The sequence below is a fragment of the Rosa rugosa genome, chromosome 7 (genome assembly GCF_958449725.1).
Source record: "Rosa rugosa chromosome 7, drRosRugo1.1, whole genome shotgun sequence".
NCBI classification, from domain to species: Eukaryota; Viridiplantae; Streptophyta; class Magnoliopsida; order Rosales; family Rosaceae; genus Rosa; species Rosa rugosa.
This window is the reverse complement of record NC_084826.1, coordinates 14,657,125-14,672,891: the sequence shown is the minus strand read 5'-3', so window position 1 is coordinate 14,672,891 and position 15,767 is coordinate 14,657,125. Positions and strand designations below refer to the sequence as shown.

General features: G+C 39.4%; 2 protein-coding genes across 4 annotated transcripts; both read left to right on the top strand.

The window, feature by feature from the left end:
* Positions 1 to 336: 336 nt before the first annotated feature.
* LOC133719846 (DEAD-box ATP-dependent RNA helicase 38-like) lies at positions 337 to 9,556 on the top strand. 2 transcript variants are annotated; one of them, XM_062146032.1, is made up of 11 exons: positions 337 to 542; positions 682 to 975; positions 1,066 to 1,293; positions 1,686 to 1,751; positions 5,089 to 5,490; positions 5,593 to 6,346; positions 6,430 to 6,571; positions 7,245 to 7,320; positions 8,379 to 8,736; positions 8,908 to 8,993; positions 9,189 to 9,556. In XM_062146032.1, the coding sequence occupies exons 1-6, from the start codon at positions 366 to 368 to the stop codon at positions 5,917 to 5,919; spliced, it is 1,494 nt and encodes a 497-aa protein (XP_062002016.1). In that variant the 5' UTR covers positions 337 to 365; the 3' UTR covers positions 5,920 to 6,346; positions 6,430 to 6,571; positions 7,245 to 7,320; positions 8,379 to 8,736; positions 8,908 to 8,993; positions 9,189 to 9,556. The 2 variants fall into 2 exon arrangements, with proteins under 2 accessions (XP_062002016.1, XP_062002015.1); XM_062146031.1 differs by having other exon boundaries at positions 5,593 to 6,571.
* Positions 9,557 to 10,700: 1,144 nt separating this feature from the next.
* Positions 10,701 to 15,363, top strand: LOC133722008 (DEAD-box ATP-dependent RNA helicase 38-like). 2 transcript variants are annotated; one of them, XM_062148794.1, is made up of 9 exons: positions 10,701 to 10,987; positions 11,119 to 11,406; positions 11,527 to 11,754; positions 11,997 to 12,062; positions 12,699 to 13,100; positions 13,197 to 13,326; positions 13,523 to 13,608; positions 14,219 to 14,315; positions 15,133 to 15,363. In XM_062148794.1, the coding sequence occupies exons 1-8, from the start codon at positions 10,826 to 10,828 to the stop codon at positions 14,273 to 14,275; spliced, it is 1,419 nt and encodes a 472-aa protein (XP_062004778.1). In that variant the 5' UTR covers positions 10,701 to 10,825; the 3' UTR covers positions 14,276 to 14,315; positions 15,133 to 15,363. The 2 variants fall into 2 exon arrangements, with proteins under 2 accessions (XP_062004778.1, XP_062004777.1); XM_062148793.1 differs by lacking the exon at positions 15,133 to 15,363 and having other exon boundaries at positions 14,219 to 14,522.
* Positions 15,364 to 15,767: the final 404 nt, after the last annotated feature.

The following is a 15,767-nucleotide window of genomic DNA, read 5'->3' as shown; positions in this document are numbered from 1 at the left end:
CTAGATTAAATGATATTGTGCTTCTACATGTCTTTATTAGTAAAATGTGTTGATAAAATAAGCTTTTATTAGAAAAAGAGGGAGGTTCAAATACTAAGGAAGTTTGAAGATTTGAATAGAAGTACTCTTAGTTAACCTCACTTGTAAATAAAATTCCAAAAATGTAATACCAAAAACACAAAATGAGAAGGAAAAAAAAAAAATTTGCGTCAAATTTTGCGCGCTTAAAACTAAAGCAACCATAGATTCAAACCAACGCAACCACAGCGTCGTTCTTAAGCTACTCGGAGTCTATGTAAACCTCTCAGCCTCAGAACGTTTCAAACATCCCAAATTCCCAATACTCTCTACTCTTCTTCACAGCAATGGCCGAGAAAAATCAAAACGACGCAGTATCTACACCTCCGTCCTCTTTGGATCTCGAGCTTAACATCGCCGGCTTGAATATCGGCGACCACAAATCGTCAATTTGCCAAGCCGAGCTCCAAATCACCGGCGAGAACAAATTCCTGGACGAACCTGAAGACTCGAATATCAGCGCTGTACGACCTCTATGTCTAACTGCCTTTTCGCTTCTTGGTTTCAATTAGGGTTTGGTACAATTCAGAGAGAGCTTAGTGTTAGTTTTACGTTACGTTTTTGTAATGAATGTGGGGACTAAAATTGTAACCGGAACTTTAGGTTACAACCGGCAACACGCCGTACACGTCGGCGAGTACTTTCGAGGATCTGCATTTATCAGAGGAGTTGTTGAAGGGTTTGTATGTGGAGATGGGGTTCAAGAAGCCGAGTAAAATCCAGGCAATTACATTGCCTATGATTTTGACGACTCCACACAAAGACTTGGTTGCTCAGGCTCACAATGGCTCAGGGAAGACTACTTGTTTCGTGCTCGGGATGCTCAGCCGTGTCGATCCGAATGTGAAAGCTCCTCAGGCTCTCTGCATTTGTCCCACCAGAGAATTGGCACTTCAGGTCAAAATTTTGAATTCTTTTTTCAAACTTATGATGAATGATGAAAATATGTAAAGAAAATTTAGTGAAGGTTTTGTATGAATGTGGCAGAATGCGGAGGTTATTCGTAAGATGGGGAAGTACACAGGGATAAATGTAGAGTGTGCTGTCCCAATGGAGAAAGAAAAATCTAAACCAGTGAAGTACCGGCCTCTGGTATCAGCACAAATTGTGATTGGAACACCTGGTACAGTTAAGAACTTGATGTCATACAAGAAGCTGGGTGTAAGCGGTGTGAAGATTCTTGTTTTCGATGAAGCTGATCACATGCTGGCTGAGGTAGTTACGTTGTTCTTGTAGTTATTTGAACAAGTCTAAAAAGTTTCATGGTTACTTAACTCAACCATGTGATTGTGGTTCTTGATTATCTGATATTCTGTGTTTAATAACTGCATAGTACTTATGTGAAAGACTGTTCTGACTCCTAGCCTCGGTATCCTGTGTTTAATGAATGAAAGGCCGGTCTTTCTTAATGTGTTATAATGCTATATGAATAGACCTCTATCGACTAGGAAGGCTGGAGTTGGTTGAACAAAATTATGTTCGATCTTGTTCAGAATTTATTGCATTAGTATTAGCATGCATGAGGATTGGAGAGTTGCTTTCTTCATAATGGTTTAAGATTTTAATGTGCATATATTGACCATATGTGGCTAAACATTTGTGTGCAGGATGGATTTAAAGATGATTCTTTAAGGATAAAAAAGGAGATAGAGAAATTTGACACTCACTGCCAGGTTTGTCAAACTACAGTTTAGTTTTTATTGTGCCTAAATATAAGGTTTTTCCTCGAATGTTCTATTAATTTGAAATCTCTGTTTATGTGCATATCATGGTGCAATTACTAGAATTGATGCATGGCTCTCTGGTAGTAAAGCTAGTTTCCATTTGAGAGGTGGTTTTGGGGGGAGAAATCATTGCCTATGTGGTTTACTTGTGCCAGACAGTCTGGAAAAGAACATTTAAGATGATCTTTGATTTGATTGTGACATGCCTGATCCAATTGGGGTTATTTTGAGATCAGCCTCAACTTCAGATTCTCAGTTTGGTTGCTGGGTTTTCTGAGCAATCTGAGGCAAAGGCCGTGCTAGAAGTTCTAATACTGGCCAAAGACAATGGTTTCAAGTCGTAGGCTGATACAGGTGTTGCAAAAGAATGATCTTTGTGCCTATAACATTTTTGATCTATTGCCTTATTTGATGGATTTGTGTTGGGAGGCAGCATAATTTAGCTAAAGAGAGGTTCTGCCCTTAGGTTTGGCTGATCGGCCCCATCATGCTGATTTCTGTGATGCTTGTTGATGTCCTTGTAGCCCTCCCAATGTGGTTGTTTGGACCCAAAATGAGCATTTTGGTTTGACAAAGCGTGTATTGGAGAAATTGAGCCAATATCAATGGCTCACATATATATTTTCGATAAGTTCAAAAATATATTATTAACGTGTAAGGAGACCGAACATTTTTCAAGGGGGCCTACAGAGATTGGCCCATGAAGCTCAATTTCAAGCAAAGTTCCTCCACGCGGAGTTCTGCCACAATGGCACCAGCTTCGGCCTGAGTGGCCCATTCTCTGACACGGGCCAGGTTGCGGCCCATTTCTTCAGAAGCAGCCAAATGTTCATCGAGTTGGACTTCTTCTGCAGCAGTCGCATTCTCAACAGAGAGCTAGCAAACAAGGCAGATACTTGTTGCTATACACATAGCGAAGCTACCACCAAGGAAGAGAAGGATCCTCATTCGCGATCAAAAGCAGTCTCCTTCGCATGGGGGGCACGCTAAATTTTTGATTGCCTACAACCTGCCCAAGTTTCGCTAGATCCATGGGGGGCAATAAAGTTGGCAAAGGAAGCGTCAGTTCATGACAGAGGAATTTCAGATCACGGCATTCAAGTTTTATGGCCTATTTAGAGGCCTATATGGAATCAGTCAAGCCAATACCAGTGGCTTTTGGAGCAACAACATTATAAGAGCAGTGCTGATTCAAGACCTCTTCAGTCAAGACGAAGACCTTTGACTTCGAGGTCTGGGGGGCAATGTTTGGACCCAAAATGAGCATTTTGGTTTGACAAAGCGTGTCTTGGAGAAATTGAGCCAATATCAGTGGCTCACATATATATTTTCGATAAGTTCAAAAATATATTATTAAGAGGCTAAATAAGGCCTACCAAACATGGAAATGAAAAATCAACTTTAGCACATTTTCCTACTTCGGCTAGGAGAAAGCGAGCTAGACAAGAAATGAGGGATGGCGGACTAACCATCCGAACTACAAATGAGTTGAAACTTTCCAGATTAATTCTAGACATCCCATTGATCATTTCTTATGAAGAGTGCCAAAGCTCGTTCGGAGTGGAAAACCTTCAAACAAACAGCCCAATTTTCTGCAGAAGCAAAACTTGGAAACTGGACCTGTAAGAGGTCCAGCAGCATTTCCGGCCCAACCACATGGAAATAAATTCTGAAATTTTACCACAATAATCTACATTCATGGTGGATCATTTCACATGAAGAAATCGAAGGTTGAATCTGAGTTCTTAGTGGAGATAAAAATTGAGGGATAAGGGAGCAGAAAATGACTTAAACCTAACAAATTCCATTAAGTGTTTAAGTATTCAAACCTAACATTCCATTAATATTTAAGTGCTAAAACCTAACCCATTATGAGTTGTTTAAGGCCAAATAGTGTTGCTTGGTAGCCTATAAATAGAGGCTACAACATAGAACAATTCACCAATTCATTCAACAAACATCTCTAAGATGATCTAAGTTCTCTCTAGAGCAACCTCTCTAAGAGCAACTCCTCTCTTTCTCCTTCTCTTATCGGTGATCACACTCTAAGTCCTAGTCTCCTTTGGAGCCGACTATTAGTGCCACCAAACCCTCTGTCAACGTACTTCGGTCCTAGTCTCCTTGGGAGCCGATTGTAGTACCACGACCAAAAACACCACAAAAGACCAATTCATTCATCAAAACATCTCTAAGATGATCTAATTAAGTTCTCTCTAGAGCAACCTCTCTAAGAGCAACTCCTCTCTTTCTCCTTCTCTTATCGGTGATCACACTCTAAGTTCTAGTCTCCTTTGGAGCCGACTATTAGTGCCACCAAACCCTCTGTCAACGTACTTCGGTCCTAGTCTCCTCGGGAGCCAACGGTAGTGCCGCGACCAAAAAGACCAATTCACACAATTCAAAACATCTCTAAGATGATCTAAGTTCTCTCTAGAGCAAACCTCTCTAAGAGCAACTCCTCTCCTTCTCTTTCTCTTATCGGTGATCACACTCCTAGTCCTAGTCTTCTCGGAAGCCGACTTTCAGTGCCACCAAACCCTCTGTCAACGTACTTCGGTCCTAGTCTCCTCGGGAGCCGACGGTAGTGCCGCGACCACAACGGTTACAGAACCAGCCAAGCAAGGGTAACGCCCTAGCAACCCAGCCAAGCTAAAGTCACGCTTTAGCAAGTTCTCAATACTTCCCGGTGATGTCGCTCTGCTCAATCTACAATATTGAGTATCGATTGTGTTAACAAGAAGAAACTTCAGCAAAGTCCTCACCACGAGGCATAAAGAATCCCACGACGAGGTTGGTGCTCTCCTCGTCTACAATCGCTTGATAGAAGTCAGGTCAAGGGACACCCCCGACGACCGCACCCGAACGGTGCTGGCACGCCCGCGCAAGAAAAGAGACTGTTGACCAGCTCAAGAAAAACTGGAGCTAAACAGTGGTTTCTGAGAGCTTTATAGCATTGGGGTTCTGGTGTTCTTCCAGTTTGTTATTCTTATGTAGTTGCTTTCTGTTATGTTAGTTGCTATTTCTGGTTGCTTGTATTAATGTAAAGTTCGACCACTTTCAATGACCAACATATTATTTGGTTAAGCACTGTTACTTCTTGAATATTACCTCTTTAATATCATGATTGGATCTCTTTTTCTATAGAATTGACATAAAGGAAACAAAGGAATAATTAAGGTGTACAAAATTACCACTGCTTGAACTGAGAATGCATGTTTGTGTTGTGTTGCTGAGTATTGATTGAGAAAATGTATAAGGATGGGTCTTTTCTAACAATTGCTTCCAGGTGCTCCTGTTTTCTGCTACATTCGATGAAACAGTCAGAAATTTCATCTCAAGGGTGGTGAAGGACAAGAATGAACTATTTGTTAAGAAAGAAGAGCTATCTTTGGCAGCTGTGAAGCAGTACAAGGTCTACTGCCCTGATGAACTAACCAAAATTGATGTGATCAAAACCAAGATATTCGACCTAGGGGAGAACATTGGACAGCGAATCATTTTTGTAGGGTCAAAAGCTAGTGCAAGAATGTTGCATAAACAACTTCATGAGGATGGTTATGCAGTTACAAATGTTCATGGTGCCCTCACTCCTGAACATAGAGACAAGACGATTAAAGAATTCAGAGAGGGTTACACCCAAGTTCTTATTGCAACTGACATGCTTGCTCGAGGCTTTGACAGCCAGCAGGTAACCATCAGCTACTCCTATTCACCTCATGTCGATTATTTTCCCTCTGTCTTTCATGCCTTACATTGACCTGCTCAGTGCTGACATGATCCCTTATTGTAGGTCAACTGTGTTGTCAATTATGATCTTCCAATAAAGTATCAAGCTTGGTCTAGGAAGCAAAATGTAATACCCCGAAAAATCCAAATTAAATTCCGTGGATTTTTTAGAAATGATTTCACGATAGTGGGAGCGAGTACGAGGCTCGGAGAAGTTGTGGAATTAGTTCGAACGATTAATTTTCGAAAACGAACGTTATTTAGGGGCTCGCGAAAGTTGACTTTTTATACGTTCAAAATTTGGGAAAACTTCCTTCATGAAAGTTGTAGAGCTCGTCGACACGATCGCGTGCATATGCGGAACGCAAAAATCGAAGTTCGTATGAATTAGTTATGATTTTTTGAAAATGTTTCCAAATTAGTATAAAGCTTCCATTTTCGGAAATTTCCGAAAATATTTTCAGAATTTCCAAAAATGGAAGCTCGGAGCTGCAGCCCCTCCCCCGACCGGAAATCGCCTTCGATTTTCTTCCGGCTATTTCTTCCTCCTCCGGCCACCGATCCTCACCAAACTTCTTCCATTGGCTTCGTATGGTCCTTGCGCACCTGTCTGTGGCAGCCTTGCACGGCGGCACGGCCCCTAGCGGCGGCGGCGGCCCGGTTTCGATTTAAGCTCGATTTTGGTCAACGCCGGTTTTCTCCTAGCTCCGGCCACCAAAACTTCCGATCCTTGGCTCCATGAACTCCCCTCAACCTGCTGATCATCATACTAGGAGGATTGCACCTAGAGTGACCGGTTTCACGTTCGTCGGAGCTCGGTAAGTTTTCAATCCGAAACGAAAATCTTTCGATCGGTATATCTCGAGCTGTAGTGCATCGTTTTGATTGATTCTTGAACCAGTGAGTTCTCCTTGATGTTCTTAACAACTCTCTAGAAGGGATCGAAGCCTGAAATTGAAGTTTTGACGTCGAAATCAAGCCTTGCCGGATTCTGCAAATTTCGCCGGATTCTGGAAATTTTCCGGCCACCTCGACTGTTTTAGGTAATTTCAACCACTTCCGGTCATTTTCAGCTTACATGATAGTTATGAAAGTTGTTAAGCATGATGAGAGGAAGAGGAGCAGCCCGGCCCCGACACCATTGGCGGTGGTCGGCGGCGGCTCTGCCCTAACTCCGGCGTCCCTTTTCCGGCCACCTACGGGGGTCAAAAATATAGTTTCTGTGCATTTTTAGATTCTATATTTCAATACGATCATTTCGATATATTATACGCAATTTTTGGATATCGTATGATTAAGTTATGAATTTTTAAGTTTCGATCGATTTCGATCGTTAGATTTGTGATCTGTGAAGTTAGGACCGTCAGATGGACTTGTAGTTTTGATATGATGATCTTATGACTGTTCCAGTGGCTTTGTGTGGTCATGGGCGAAGATCCGACCGTTGGATCTTCGTATAAATGCAAAACAGTGATTAGGGAGGCGATTCGTGAGAATCCGTCCGTCGGATTTTCGTATAAATTTGTGAAGATGTTAGTAAGGACGATTCAGGAAGATCTGACCGTTGGATCTTCGTGATGATTTTTGGAGGGTGATCCTAAAGGCGATCCGTGAGGATCCGACCGTTGGATCATCATTTAATTTCGATCCGACCGTTGGATTGTTGTTTGAGTATGTTTTTGAGTTGTTGGCTAAGTTAAGGTCATGTTTGATTAGGTGATTGACGGTCTTCCTTGGGTGAGCGGTTTTGGTGTGTATTGTGTTGAATTGAAGACGCAGCGGGAATATCGAGGTGAGTAAAATCGCACATGGTTCCTTCATGAACCGAAATTTAGTGATTTATATTGAACTATAAAGGTGTGGAAAATTGTTTTAAGAAAATAAAGATTTGTTTTGAAATAATATGAACTTGATCGACTACGGTTCATAGGGCTACTACTCACAGGTAAGGAAAATGAATTTAAGTATAAAAATGAATTTCTTGTTTTTATTGCATGTGAACTATAGATGGTATTAGTAGTCACTCTTGTGTAGGTGATTACGTATATATATATATATATATATATATATATATATATATATATATTTACGTGAAATATATATTGAAAGTTATGACATTGTGTGATGTATTGAGTTGTTCGTGATAAAGAGTAGTTGAGTAAAGTGCGATAGTTGAAATGTGTAGACAAATTATATGTTAGTGTCAAGTGTTCTCATCGTGTGTCGATGATGGTGCCAAGTATTCTCATCGTGTGTCGATGATTGTGGCAAGTGTTCTCATCGTGTGTCGATGAAAGTGCCCAGTATTTTCATCGTGTGTCGATGATTGTGGCAAGTGTTCTCATCGTGTGTCGATGAAAGTGCCAAGTATTTTCATCGTGTGTCGATGATTGTGGCAAGTGTTTTCATCGTGCGTCGATGATAGTGGCAGGTGTCTTCATCGTGTGTCGATGATTATGACACGTATTATCGTAAGATTGAACCTTGGCCAAGGTGACAGGTTACGATTCAGTTAGAGCTCTAGTCTGTCTGCCATCATACTGTTTGAGGGATAACCTCAAGTTTTTATGTGTCTTTGAGTATGACATGCTGCGTGGAGGGGTTTTTATAACTATCATATACCCTTGAGTATATATTGGAAAGGGAAAGTTTAGTTGTTTGGATGGTCATGGTGAGATGTGAGTTGATTGATGTTTGAAGTGACGTTGTGCACTTCAATTTTTATACTAAGAATCACTTAAATTGATTTGTTCTTTAAAGTCGTGCAATTCCTTGTTTACTCATACGGGCTGTCAAAAGCTTACCGGGTTTGTGTTGTTGCAATCCCGGTACACTATTCAAATTGTGTAGCGGGTAATCCTACAGGTCAGGAGAATCAGGACGGTGATCGTGCGGGTTAGAGAATTTGTTTTAGTTTACAGCAATTGTAATTGTGAGGTGAGTTATGCTCATTTGAGCCTTACAATATAATTTGGTGAGAGTGTGCTGTAATAAACAAATTTGAGATTTGGTTTATGTAATATCGAGCGATGTGAGGTGTGGTTGTTTTGAGAAAAAATTCAGGTTGTATTTATGTGAGTTGTATTAATTCATGTTTCGGATTTGAATTTGTTATTCAAAATTCGGGGCGTGACACAAAAAGCTCCAGAGCCTGATTATGAGGTGTACTTGCATAGATGTGGTCGGGCAGGGCGTTTTGGCCGCAAGGGTAAGTCATCTGATCAGAAATCTGTCTTTTCCATTTTCTGTTTCATATGTATGAAACTATGAACTACAGAGATACTGCATTGCCTAAAACATAGACCTACTAAGTGCTATTAAGTTTCCTAATTAGAATGAGTCATGACTAATTTGTGCTGGTACATATGTGATTTTGCAGGAGCTGTGTTTAACTTGCTTTGCCATGATTCTGATCAACAACTCATGGGAAAAATTGAGCAGCATTATAGCATTCAAGTACCAGAGGTAAGAATAATCTTCCATGGTTCCACCTCATCCTGTTCCTATAAAAGATGGGAATGAGACTCACATTTTATACATTAGTGAACACTGAGGAGCTTTACAAACAAGTGATACAATTTTATACGTTCCAAAATTATTCTTCTGCCTTGTATTTAGATATGATAAGTATTGAATTATCTAATTTCTTCTTGTTAACAGGTTAACATAAGTGAAGAAGCTTTTGAAGATGCTCTCAAGTTAGCGGGCTTGAAGGAATGACCGACATGACCAAAGTATCCTGGGCAAAGAGAAAACAGAAGGAATGAGAACAGAAATCAATTGGTTTGCCCTTTTGTTCTGATTCTGATTTTTTTCATGAAATTTAGGTGGCAGCTGTTGTTTTGATTGCCAAATGTTCTTACATTATGTGCCGGGTTCAGTTAGAAATTGCAAACCAAAGCTGAATCATATCATTGCTGTAATTACAAGCAACATGCTTGGTTTACCATTTATTACTTGCCTTATCTTTTGTGCCCTTTGTTCAAGTATCAGTGGTAGTAGTATACTAGTATTTTTACAATGAATTCCTCTATGATTTTATGCCTGTCTTTCTATATATGCTCTCACGGCTTATTTATACTCTGATGAGTCATGAGTCATGATTAGCAAGGTCGTATGTTTTGCCTTATGGCTCTTCCCATTAAGCTGTGCTTGGGATTTAGGGTACAAGCTGTGATCATCTTACAGACCAAAAAAAAAGACTTTCTGACGCTGGAGAATGGAAATTGTCGTTAGGCTATCTTTTTGGGATATAAACGTTTCGTATATTTATCTCTACACTAAGCTGTGTAACAAATATTGTATAAAAAAAAAAAAATAGCTAACAAAAGAGTGTCTTTTTCAACTATGTGTTATGTTGAGCGACTATTTCAGATATCTAATGACAAAATTTGTTTAATTAAGAGATGTGACGAAGTGGTGTTAGCTCAGTGGTTAGAGCACCCACTACCTATGTACGAAGTCATGGGTTCGAGTCACCATGGGGGTAGGAGTAAAACCCTTTGATCCTCTTTATAAAAAAAAAAAAAAAAAAAAGAGATGACCGAACTTGGCACAATTGTATTTCACTCAATGCACTTTCAACTTTCAATTTTGACTACTTTAATTTAGATATCCAACTTTTAGAATCCAATAATCAAATTTAATAAACTAAAAAAAAAAACAAAATTTTTATTTCAAGAAAAATAAAATAAACTACATGATGTGGTAAAGTTGGTCGAGCAATCTAGCATGAAATCTTAATGTATGGCGTTCAAGTACGTCCTAAGAGCAAGTTCACCCGGTTGAGTCACCGGGTCAGTTACTATTCACTATTTTTTTAGTGTTTATTTCCACCCTCTAGATTACGGGTACAATTTCCAAACTGACCTGGGTCATCAGGTCAGTTTGCAGGTCACGAAATTGACCAAGAGGGTGGAAATAAACATAAAAAGCAGTGAATAATCCCGGTGGTGACCAAACGGGTGGACTTGCTCTAACTCCCACAAATTTGTAGCCAGCAAGTTTGAGGAGGGAGATTAATTATTAACTCGGTAATGTAACTTACTACCTCATCAAAAAAAATAAAATAAAAGAGAGGATTGTGGACCCATGCAGAGAGCCATGCATTACACATACGACACCTTTTTACCCTAGTTTGCTTGTATAGACTCAAGTCTATAGCCCTATAGACTCGCTCTATAAAACTCGCGCCAAAAGCCACTCGATACTATTCCCACTTCAAAAAATCGCCTCCGTACTTGGCCGCCGTCGGTTTAACTTTATCCGATCAACCTCGTCGTAACACTTCCGACACCATGTACTCCACCCTGGCCCATGCCAAACAGTTTCTTGTTCCGCACGTCCACCGGAACGACGCCGTTTCATCCCCTTTCGGACTCGATCTCAACTTTTCCGGCCTGAACATCCACAGAGAGAACGTGTTCCTCGACGACCCTGAAGACTCCAGTTTCACAATCGTACGACCCCTCTCTGGAATTTCAGATTGATACTGTTCATCGATCTTAGGGTTTTTGATACAAATTTCAGAAAGCTTTGATTTTTAGGGTTTTTGATTGTTGTTAAAATTGGGGATTTTGCTTTGGTTTAGGTGAGTGACACGCGGTACAGTTCGGTGAGAAGTTTTGAGGATCTGAAGCTGTCGCCGGAGGTGATTAGGGCTTTGTATGTGGACATGGGCTACAGGAGGCCCAGTAAAATTCAGGCAATTACTCTGCCGATGATTCTGACGCCTCCTTATAAGGATTTGGTTGCTCAAGCACACAATGGTACTGGGAAAACCACTTGCTTTGGGCTCGGGATGCTGGGCCGAATCGATCCCGGTCTGAAAGCTCCTCAAGCGCTCTGCATTTGCCCCACCAGAGAGCTGGCCATTCAGGTCTACTTTATTGGATTATTGTTTCTTTGTTTGTGTTAAATTTTGATAGAAAATTGTGGACATTGAATGAATGCCTTGCATAGTGGGAAGTAATGTGATGGCGGTAAGTGAATGTGGCAGATATTGGAGGTGCTTCAGAAGATGGGGATGTACACAGGAATAAAAATGGAGTGTGCTGTCCCAAGTGTGACGCCGAGTTCTACATCTGTTCGTGACCGGGCACCAGTGACCGCACATATTGTGATTGGAACTTCTGGTACAGTGCATAAGCTTATGTCATACAAGAAGCTGGGTGTAAGCAAATTGAAGGTTCTTGTTTTTGATGAGGCTGATCACATGCTTGCCGAGGTAATTAATCATTTAGGGCTTGTATCATATGTTTATTGTGGTTTTTGACTGTTGGACAATTTTAATTGTTATAATGTGAGCATCTCTGATTTTGTGTTCTCTTGAGCATTAGTAAGAGACTAAGAGCTATTGCAGAATGTAATGCATTTGAGTGGCTTGGGATAAGAATTTTTTTTGTATGTTATGGTTTATGCGTTGGTTGACATATAATGGATCGTAAATGGCTTGACATGTTTGTGCAGGATGGCTTTAGAGATGATTCTTTAAGGATAAAGAAGGAGATAGATAAATTTAGCCCTCACTGCCAGGTTTGTCAAACTATCTTTAAACTTTTATGGTGTTCATTGCTTGGTCCAAACCAAAGGTTTTGTATATGCCTTTTCATTGTTCTGTATATTTTCCTGAATGATTCTTCCAACATGTTTCTGATAAAATGTGGGCTGTTTAAGTTTTAAACAATTGACTGCCAGTAGTGACTTAAGGATAAGGTAGCATGGTTTGTCTAAGAGAATTTTATCACCATATTTTATTTTGAGTATTATCTATTCTTCAATACCTTCTAATGGATGAGTAGGCAGTAAGGCACACGGTATCGATACATAAATGTGATGCTGGACTTCTTTAGTAATGAAAATTTCCCTTAGTTATGTTAAGGGTAGACCAGCTCCATCCATTGTAGAACAGGGCTGATCCAGCCCATCACTACATGAAGTTAGTCTACCAGTAGTCCCACTACATAGAAGGTTTGAAATAAGGTATAGGTACATTAATGTACTGCATATTTTTTCATGAAAATTACAAACGTGTCTAGTATAATAGGAATGTTTATGGCATGCAGTTCAACAGCGACTTGTGCATACTGTGAATGTCTGTGGATTTCATGAAAATATTAAATTTCCATGGTGTGGTAATTATACGTTCTCCCTCTATCATTCTTTTTCCAGGTGCTTTTGTTTTCTGCTACTTTTAATGAAATGATCACAAAGTTCATACCGAGGGTGATGAAAGATTATAATCAACTATTTTTAAAGAAAGAAGAGCTGTCTTTGGAAGCTGTGAAGCAGTACAAGGTCTACTGCCCTGATGAGCTGAGCAAAATTGATGTGATCAAAAACAAAATATTTGATCTAGGAGATTACATTGGACAGAGAATAATATTTGTAAGGTCGAGAACTAGTGCAAAAATGTTGCATGACGAACTTGTTGGAGATGGTTATTCGGTTACTACCATACATGGCGCCCTCAGTGTTGAAGAGAGAGACAAAATAGTCAAAGAGTTCAAAGATGGTTTAACCAAAGTTCTCATATCAACTGATCTCCTCGCTCGAGGCTTTGATCAACAGCAGGTGCTGGCTTTTCCTCTTCAGTTTCCCTCCATTGATTTCCCTTTCTGTCTCCTATGCCTTATAAGATTTACATGCTGACATGATCTCTTTATGTAGGTTAATTGTGTTGTCAATTATGATCTTCCAATCAAGCGTGGAGCTTCTTCAAGCACACGGGATCCTCCAGAGCCTGATTATGAGCTTTACTTACATAGATGTGGCCGGGCAGGTCGTTTTGGGAGCAAGGGTAAGTGTGGGATCAGGAATCTATATTTTTATTTTCTCTTTCATGTGCGCACTCTAGCTCTCTCCATGTAATACAGTTGTTATTAAGAAGGTAGTAGAAATATTACTTTACTTGTTTACTATATAAAACTAAAAATTTTGACTTAAATATTAGAATGTGTAATTGAAAGAGTGGGGTGGTATATGTTATCGTGCAGGATCTGTGTTCAACTTGCTTTGCCTTGATACGGATAAGCTGGTCATGGCAAAAATTGAGCGCCACTATAACATCCAAGTACCAGAGGTAATAACTTGCACCTCTATTCTACGTTAACTTCCAAATATTATACGGTTGGAAAAATTGAGATTTGATTGACTTTCATAAGTTCAAAAATTATTTTGGTCCATGTTCTTTAGCTTAGAACTTAGATATAATGATATGAATCTCTTATTGGGATAAATGTTTGCTAAATGCCTTGTCCAGGGGCTAGGCCTCATTTGGTGTGTAAGATTGGATTAGATATGCAACTCATTAGATTGAAGTTAGAAATGGAGGCTAATTTCCAACTTATGTGCAAGTTGAAGGAAAATGGATTAAATTGTGAAGGGAACTTACCCTTTCCAATTCCAATCATGTCCCCAGATTGGTTCTCATGGATTAAAAAAACCTTTCCTTAATCTTTTGTTCTATTTTTTAATCCATAAGAACCAATCACAACATGGGAACATGATAGGGATAGAAAAACTGAGGACAGGTGATTTCACCCCAGGAAGTTGGTATTCATTTCTTCCATTGAACGTGGATGTAATAAATTTATATGTCAAATCCAATCCTAGACACCAAACAGGGCCATAGTAGGCATGTATGGTAATTTTTGCTCTAACTAATTGCTTTCATGTTCCATTGTTTACAGGTTAAGATCAGTGAACGGGCTTTTCAAGGGGCTCTAAGAGCTGCGGGGTTACTGTAATGACCACGCAGCCTAACTCAGTTTAGCCAATTTGTGATAGGTAGCACTAGCTGCAGCTAGTAGTTTGAAGATCGTAATATCACTGTGTATCTATCTATGTTTAGTTTAAGCATGAAGGTATATGTTATAACTTAGAAGACGACAAGTAGCTTAATAAGTGTCTTTTGATTAGTGTAGTGTAAACCGATGATCGGAATTATTTATTTTTATAGGTTCTTATTCAAGAGATCACCCCTACAAAAATGAATCTAACATTTTTCATAAATACTAAATTAACAGTGAGGATAACTGAATGGTTATGTGATGAAAGAAACAGAGCTTTCACCCAAAAAAAAGAAAGAAAAAAAAAAGAAAAAAAGAAGGGCTTCTCAACCCGACCCGTCGCAAGTATTGATCAAAAGAAGGGCTTCTGTCAATTATTCAAGAGAGTAAATGTGAAGCCAGTTTGGGGTATCTGCTGAACACTGTGTATAGGATTCAGAGTTTGACAACTTGCATTATCACTCAAACTTGAGTTTACTCCCTTCCATCTCAGTAGAGTGCTGCTAGATGTGGAATTTGGGAAAGCTTATTAATATAACAGTGTGTATAAGATTGACACTTTAACCTAACTTTAAGCTTTAGTCCCTTCCATTTCAGATTCAGTGCTGCTACTGTATATATTTGGGACCAGGATTCTAATATAACTGTGTATAAGATTAGCACTTTAACCTAACTTTAAGCTTTAGTCCCTTCCATTTCAGATTCAGTGCTGATACTGTATATATCATTCTATTATTCTATCTCATTCTGAACAAAATTTTTGCATTCATGGAAAACTTGACCTAGTTTCTCATGAATTTTATTTTCCGATTCAGGGGAAGATCGATTTCAGTGACCAAGAATCAGCAAGACAACCTCTCTCACCCTTGCGTTGTAACTCCCCTAACTCAAGACTGCATAAAAAGCAATAGGAAAACTTCCGAAATAGTCTGATGTATATCTCACCTCTCATTTGTACGTTTTTATGTACCCATCATATGGGTTGGTTGGCATAAGATTGCAGATTTTCAAATGACTAACAAAATTGTTTGTAACTTGTAAGAATCATTTGCCAATTGGTTTTAGTGAATGGCTGGAATGCATAGATTTACAGTATTATGAACGAGTACATTTTCTGTTGTCACACTAAGAAATGGGAATGTCGTGAATTAACATTTGCATTACATGGTTACAATGGTATATGAAAACAAAGGCTTTAAAAGGTTTTGTATTGACAAAAATTTAAAGGAAAACGATAGGTTTGATGGAGATGATTGAAATTGCTGGTTGATAATATGAAAACAATAGGTTTGATGATGCTGACGATACATTTTGGCCAATTTAATACAGAAATTGTTGCGAAGGTGTTCATATGTTTTTTCAACCGATTGTTATTGTTCATTTCAAAACTCTACGAGAACAAGCCTCGCAGGTGGACAGTAATCTTGAGCCTCCGATGATCTATGTTTCA

Excerpts from the sequence above, each read along its gene's own strand:
- LOC133719846 (XM_062146032.1), top strand. The coding sequence starts at position 366 with ATGGCCGAGAAAAATCAAAACGACGCAGTATCTACACCTCCGTCCTCT. Across the intron at positions 976-1,065 it reads CCAGAGAATTGGCACTTCAG|AATGCGGAGGTTATTCGTAA; the intron begins GTCAAAATTTTG and ends TGAATGTGGCAG. Across the intron at positions 1,294-1,685 it reads CTGATCACATGCTGGCTGAG|GATGGATTTAAAGATGATTC; the intron begins GTAGTTACGTTG and ends ATTTGTGTGCAG.
- LOC133722008 (XM_062148794.1), top strand. The coding sequence starts at position 10,826 with ATGTACTCCACCCTGGCCCATGCCAAACAGTTTCTTGTTCCGCACGTC. Across the intron at positions 11,755-11,996 it reads CTGATCACATGCTTGCCGAG|GATGGCTTTAGAGATGATTC; the intron begins GTAATTAATCAT and ends ATGTTTGTGCAG. Across the intron at positions 13,101-13,196 it reads GAGGCTTTGATCAACAGCAG|GTTAATTGTGTTGTCAATTA; the intron begins GTGCTGGCTTTT and ends CTCTTTATGTAG.